Raw genomic sequence first — 7,384 nt, 5'->3', positions numbered from 1 at the left:
GGATGGGACTTTCCTTGGCGTGGAAGGCAAGCTTGGCGATATGGATATGTAGATCTCCTACCATTGTAACCGACTCTGTGTAACCCTAACCCTCTTCGGTGTCTATATAAACCGGAGGGTTTTAGTCCGTAGGACGAACAACAATCATACCATAGGCTAGCTTCTAGGGTTTAGCCTCTTTGATCTCGTGATAGATCTACTCTTGTACTACCCATATCATCAATATTAACCAAGCAGGAGTAGGGTTTTACCTCCACCGAGAGGGCCCGAACCTGGGTAAAAACATCGTGTCCCTTGTCTCCTGTTACCATCCGCCTAGACGCACAATTCGGGACCCCCTACCCGAGATCCGCCGGTTTTGACACCGACAGTCTGTCTTGCATATAGTATCCATCCTATGCCTGGCCCAAGTATGGACTGGTATGTTGGACAACCACTTCCATGCCTCCTCACTCTCTTTATTCAATGCTTCCATGCCCAGATCATGCCCATGCTTAGTGAAAGAATAAGCAGCCTGATCTAGATGTTTTTTCAATTCATCCCCTCTAAACCCAGCTGATTGGAAGTTGGCATATATGTGTCTTAAATAAAATCTTTGAGGGGAATCAGAAAATACATCCTCTATTGCATTGAGCAGACCCTGTCCATTGATTTTCTATTAATAACTAGTGAAGTAATTAGAGAAAGCATTACATAGTGCAAGGAAAAGCATCACACAAACTCTGGAAAAGCATTACACAGTGCAAGAAAAAGCATTACATAGTGCAAGGAGTAGTTGTACCTTTTGCCTGTCTGACATAATTGTGTAGGGCCCAAACTTGTTGCCACTACCAATTACTGTACTTAACTGTGTAAGAAACCAAGTCCAACTATCTACAACACCAAATGCAATAGGCAAGATGTTGTTGTTGCCATCCCTCCCTGTTGCCGCCAGGATTTGATGCCCAGTGCTTAGTTTGATGAAGCATCCATCAAGACCTGCATTTTAAGCCATTAGTAAGCATCAACTATTATGCAATCCCTATTTAAGCACTATACAGACTATATTTACCTATGAAAGGCCTGCAACCATTTAGGAACACCTCCTTGAAAGCAAAAAGACAGTAAAACATGTAATGAAACCTTGGGGTAGGTGCTGGGTTGAGTTCAAATTCCTTTGTTGTCACAACAAACCTACTACCAGGATTTGTGTCCAAAACACACTGCAGATAGTCTCTTAACCTGTAGTATTGTGTCTTGTGATCCCCTTGCACAACATCAACTGCTTTCCTCCTTGCCCTGTAGGCCAAGCTTTTTGGAACATGTACTCCAAACTTATTTTGTGTATAACTCAGCATAGTATCAACACCTACACCAGGATTGGATCTTACAGTATCCTCAACAGCCTTTGCAACCCACTTCATGGTAACCTTTGTGTTCTCTCCACTTGCTCCACAGGTGTGATCAAGATTCATCTTCTTGATGCTAAAGGTTGACTCATGGGAAATCTTAGAAGCAGTAATATAAAAGTCGCAACCATGCTTTCTATCTGAGCACCAGGCTATGATCCTACTTGGATCATTCCTATGGTAGTCAAAGTTCCTCAGTGTCCTAACATGGTAGTTTCTCAATGCTTCTCTGAACTCTACCAAATTCAGAAAGCACAAATGAATCCTAAACTGTTCATGTGCATCAGGTCTAGAGGCATCATACCATACTCTCTCCTTCTTCTTCTTCAATTTTCTCTTCCTGCCACAAGGCAACCTAGGTGCATCATCTTCTTCATCAGAAATGCCTTCATCACCTGGAAAGCAGTACTCATCAGCTTCTGGCACAAAATCTTCAAACTTTATGTGATCTGGCTAACTGTGTGATCTACTTGTTGGGCCTTGTTTCCTCATAGGTATCAATTCCTGTGCCACACTTTTCACATGATCTGTAGCTCCTTCTTCATCATCTTCTTCAGAACCATTTTGCTCCTGCCAAAACTCTGAGGGTTCAGAAGCAGCCCCAAAATAATGCTCAGCCATCTCTTCCTCTTCCCTGTAGTGCCGACTTGTTCCTTCACCACCTTCATCTTCTCCCCTAGCCCAAGACTTGTATGAAATTTTTTTCCTCTGTAATCACCCCTGAAAAACTCAAAATCTGCTGAGGATTTGTCCAACTCATCTTCATCTTCATCTTCTGCTTCAATATTTTCAATTTCCACTGCGTCTTTTCCCTTGTTGAAATTACAGCTCTGCTGTGTGTTAAGATATGCTTGAACAGGCACAACTGGAGGTCGTGAAGAATTTGAGACATGGAAAAGGACACCTTCTTGGGAAACACTATAAACAATGGGATCACCAACTTGACTCATTGGAATCTGCTCTTCAAGCAAGATGTGGTCCATGTTTGCATCAGCTGGATTTGGGTCACTAGCCTCTCTCACTGTTATGTTCAATACCTTCTTCTCAACAAACAAATCTATCATCTCCTCCACCTTCTCATCACTGTCCAAAACCTCAATCCCCTCCAGCCCCTTACCCTCATCCTTAACATATGAAAGATAGGCATCCAACCCATAGCCCTCAAGTTCAATCAGTGCTAACAATAACAGGTAATTCATTTTTGATAAGGAAAACTTCCTTTCCATGTTATCTCTACCCTGAAAATGCAGCCTCAATTCTCATACTTCATCATCCAAACTATGCAAAAAAAGAAAGAACAGATTCAGATTTCTTCAGACTTTGAAGTTCAAAAGTATGCAACAGTTTCAATTACACAGCATATCATCCAAACCTAAACCCTAATTCATATATTGCTTACAATGTATACATAATAATATACCAAAGAAACTAATTCATCAACAATCTAAGAAACAAATCGTAACCCTAGTTCATAAAATATACTAAGAAAGATAACTAAAACACATCATAACTTACTCCACGCCACCAAGTGAGGAGGCCCACTATTGCCCGCCTTCTGGATCCGCGTGGATGCATTTGGCCACTACCCTGGCCGCGCGGAACGCCGGCGAGATCTGGACCTCCTGCTTCGGTGCCCTAGGCGAGCGCTGGGTCGGGAAACTTGCGTTGCCTAGCCACTTGTTGACCTCGGAGTGAGCACCGCCCTCGCCGCCGGCTGACGCCCCAAGGCCCAAAGGCTCGCCGTCGTCCTTCTTCTTCGCCGCCGCCATCGTTGGGAGAGAGAGAGACAGACATCACGGGGGAAAGGAGGAGCGAGAGAGAGCTGCTGTCGACAGAGAGAGAAAGGGACCGAACGAGCTGGTGCGGTCCGAGCGCACCAGTCGGTCCGAATAACGGCCGTTAACGGCCTCGCCGTCACGCGCGGCGCTGACGTGGCCTGACAGGCGGGCCCGGACCGTCAGAAAACGGTTTAAAACGCTAGCAACTGGCCATTTGGGTTTTTTTGAGACAGTCGACGAGAAAAGTGGTAGGTATCAGTCACAAAAAAAAGTGGTGGTTTTTTGAAACCCTAGCATGAAAAGTGCTAGTTTTATGCTATTCAGTCTCTTAGCCTCGACATACGATCCATCAACATCTAATTTGTTCCACCCCGGCGGCAGTTTCGTCCAGCGCTCCGGCGATCTTGTATAGGTGAGTGGAAGATCCTTCGGCTTCTTCCCGCGGAGCATATGATCATGAGAGATAACTGATTTGCCCTTGGCAGGATCGGCTTCCAGGTGCTGTCATATGCCATCGGCGACTCGATGTAGCTTGTCAGGAACCGACAGGAATATTCTGTGCTTGACGCTGGATTGTGGTGAGTGATCTCGTTTCTTACATGCAAAGACCGACACATCATCATAAGCATAGGGAGGTACTCGTCCTTCGTGCAGTTCTGCAGCAGCTGGAGCAGCCGGTCGGGTTTGGTATTGGAGACGTTGTCCACATCTGGCATGTTCCAGTGCTCTCCCATGGCAATCCAAGGTTGTTGCGGACAAGGTTCCAGTGCTCTCCCATTATGAATTGATGCTGGATCGGACAAGGTTGTTCCTATCATTTCGTTGTTGCGGCCGGCTCGTTTAGATGTGGTGTGATAGAATGAGGATGGTGGTGCGGTAGTGGCTCAGGGTCATTGTTGAGTACAACACACTTAATTTGAGTATGTTTCTGTATGAGACTTTTGAATTTGAATACTTGCCACCACTTTGTTTCCCCATCCATAGTGATTCGTGTGTAATATTCAAAAGACGAGTACTAGGCGTCGGCCGGCCGGCGGAAAATTTACGCTGGCCAACCACCCACCGTCCGATTGGTACGCATTTGACCGTTAGACAACGCGACCCCTTCCACCCCATCCTTCTTCCTCCACTCGCCACTGTCTCATCGTTGCGCACGTTGTCCGCTTCGCCGCGAGCGCTCCTCCAACCATCCTGCAATGTTGGAGTCCCACCCCCTAACCACATCTCCACCATGCCTTCGTGGCACTCCAACATTGTAGGATGGTTGGACGAGCGTAGGAGGAGAGGACGGCGAGAGAGAGAGAGAGAGAGAGAGACAGGGAAGAGGAGGGGATAGCTGGGGCAAAACTGTGGACGTAGAGAAAGCGCGTGCATGAGAACGACTTGCAGGAGAAGATAAGGCAGAAAGAAGAGCGGTTTGCAGGCCCATGAGAAAAGTGGCGATGTGTAGTTCGTCTCAAGACATATGATATGTTTTGATCGACGCACACCGCTCGACCGGCCAAAGGCTCGGCCGACCCAGGACAGCGGTATACAATATATTTCCGTTGAGAAATTAATGGAAAAGGGGTTGCCCCGTGAAAAAAAAAGCAATTCGTGTGTAATATTCCATCCCAGTTCGCACAACCCGTTCTCTTTTACAATGGACGAGCTGTCTGGGCTTGGGTTGGGCTGCATCCCAGTTCTCTTAGACCTCATCAGCTCATCAGCCGCCTAGACCACCAAGGACAGGGAAGCCTCGACGACCTAGACCTCATCAGCCGCCTCCCGACGAGGTGCTCGGCACCGTCGTCTCCCTCCTCCCCACCAAGGACGGAGCGCGCACGCAAGTCCTCTCCCACCGCTGGCGTCCCCTCTGGCTCTCATCCAATGCGCCGCTCAACCTCGAGGTTGACCTCGGCCGCAGCCTCCCGGTCTCCAAGATCCTCTCCGATCACCCGGGCCCGGCCCGTCGACTCTGGCTCGACGCTCCTCCCGACCTCGCCCCCCTGGACTACTGGATTTGCTCCGGGAGCCTCGTAGGCCTCCAGGACCTCGAGGTCAACATCTCGCTATCGACGGTGTCGGACTCGGAATGGCGTTACTTCCGGCCGTGGTTGCCGTGGGACGCGCTGATCCTCTTCGCGCCCACGCTCCGTATGCTCAGCCTCACCCGCTGCGGATTACTCCACCACGATGGCGTGCCACCGAGTTTTCCGCACCTGAAGCAGCTCTTTCTCTGCGATGTCGGCATCTCGGAGGACTATCTGCAGAGCATGATATCCAACAGCCACTTTCTGCAAAGCGTCTCGTTGGACGCCATTAGTTTTGATCGTCTTTGCATCATCTCGCCGACTCTCAGGAGCATCAGCTGCACCTGCATCGGCTGGGAAAGTGACGTCACTTCACCGGAGCTGGTCATTGAGGATGCCCCTTCCCTTGAGAGGCTAGTAATAACACTTCATCAAGACCGTGGTCCGGTGACCATCCGAGTAATCCGGGCACCTAAACTGGAGATACTTGGTTCGTTATCTGAAGGCATATCCACTCTCCACATTGGAACCACGGTTTTTCAGGTTAGCTGCAAGCCCAATCATCCATTCACAATTCCTGTATGCAGGTATATTATTCTCATATCACACCTTGGTGTCATTCTCTCCAGAAAATGGTTGCTGTCAGCTTGACAACCAAAATGCACACGATGAAGATTTTGGTTCTGGACTCTGTTGGTCCTAATTTGGATTCGGTTGTTAGCTTCCTCAAGTGCTTCCCTTGCTTGCAGAAGCTGTATATCTTTGTGAGTAGTATTCATATCTACTGTTGGACTTAGCACTACGTCAGACTTATGTTCTAGTGAACTAGTATTTTATTCCTAATTTGTTAGCAACTGCCTTTATATTGGGGTTTCATTTTTCTATCCGCAGTCGCATCCAAGGAACGATGATAATAATGTGCGGGAGTATGATCCACTTGATCCAATTGAATGCCTTGAACTCAATTTAAAAAAGGTGGTGCTGAAGAACTATGATGGTAACAAGAGGCCAGTAATTGATTTTGCCAAGTTCTTTATTTTGAATGCGAAAGTGCTAGAGGAAATGGAAATCGGAGTCCTCAACCAATGCAACGACGAATGGATGCGCTATCAACATGGACAGCTGCAAGTGGAGAATAGAGCTTCTCGAGATGCAAACATTGAACTGAAGAAGGATGCAGAAGGGAAATTCAAACACCACAGGCATACCCATGAATTTTCAATGGCTGATCCTTTTGATGGGCCCCATTGACGCTAGCCACACATGTTCTAGGTAGTCTTTCCGGATATGTGTCACCGGCTGCCCTTGTTTTGTCTGTCTAATGTAGTAATGTTCTCTCAAGCCGCAAAATGATTTGCTTCATTCAGCAATGGAATGCTTATGTCACCCACTTTTGAAGCAAACCAGGGTTCAGGAGGCGGTCCCTAAGGCCAAGGTTCAAATCCAAACTTTCAAATGTTCAAGAACGTATGTGTTATGTTTAGTTGGTACTTGTTGTTTCTGTCCTATTTTGTGTTATATGTAAGTTGGTAGAACTGCAGGCTGCAGCTAATATATCTGCGTATGCAGCACTTGATAAAAAACATCTGTGTTTTATTTCTTTGCATGGAAGTCATTCAACTTTGTGAGCAAGTCATTAAGGTCACTATTTCAAATTGAAACCTTGTTTCTGCTGTTTATCCAGGGATCTATGTTCGTTTTATAAGATTCATTTCTTTCACACATTTGAACTTGCATTTATAGTTACGTATTGTTTGTCTGCAAAGAAAAGATAGTAAAGTTTGAATGGTGATTTTATTCTGTGTAAAATTAGGGAGTATTAGACCATGTACTTTTCACCTCTGTTTTTAATGGTTTCCTGACCTCATTCTGACACAAACCTCAAAATGGAAAAGGAATTATACTTGATTTTTGTACATGGTTTGATTTGATACCATGGAGCAATTGGTTAGTGAGTTTTGATGATAATTGTTACAGTACATGGATGCATCAACATTATAGTTCTCATATGAAAGAAATTAAATCTGAAACTAGTCAGCATTCCATTCAAATACATTTTGGTGATGAACTATATAGCATGTTCAGTCCCTGCTTAGTGATGCAATGATATGTAGTTGTGCGCCTGAATGCAAACCTCCTTCCACCTGATGGCTGAGTCCTTCCACGTGCCAAGAGCCATGTACCCAGTAGATTCAGAAATTAGAAG

The 7,384-nt window shown here is 46.2% G+C and overlaps 1 protein-coding gene across 1 annotated transcript; it reads left to right on the top strand.

Moving 5' to 3' along the window:
- Window positions 1–3,898: 3,898 nt before the first annotated feature.
- LOC123081986 (F-box/FBD/LRR-repeat protein At3g26920-like) lies at window positions 3,899–6,591 on the top strand. The gene is made up of 4 exons (XM_044504460.1): window positions 3,899–3,911; window positions 4,868–5,721; window positions 5,808–5,942; window positions 6,070–6,591. Exons 1-4 carry the CDS (start codon window positions 3,899–3,901, stop codon window positions 6,427–6,429), a joined length of 1,362 nt encoding a protein of 453 aa, XP_044360395.1. The 3' UTR covers window positions 6,430–6,591.
- Window positions 6,592–7,384: the final 793 nt, after the last annotated feature.

Source organism: Triticum aestivum, chromosome 1B (genome assembly GCF_018294505.1).
Source record: "Triticum aestivum cultivar Chinese Spring chromosome 1B, IWGSC CS RefSeq v2.1, whole genome shotgun sequence".
NCBI classification, from domain to species: Eukaryota; Viridiplantae; Streptophyta; class Magnoliopsida; order Poales; family Poaceae; genus Triticum; species Triticum aestivum.
This window is presented reverse-complemented; position numbering and strand designations above follow the sequence as displayed.

Coding starts and splice junctions, on each gene's coding strand:
- LOC123081986 (XM_044504460.1), top strand. Junction 5,722..5,807: donor TTGGAACCACGGTTTTTCAG/GTTAGCTGCAAG, acceptor CATTCTCTCCAG/AAAATGGTTGCTGTCAGCTT. Junction 5,943..6,069: donor TGCAGAAGCTGTATATCTTT/GTGAGTAGTATT, acceptor TTCTATCCGCAG/TCGCATCCAAGGAACGATGA.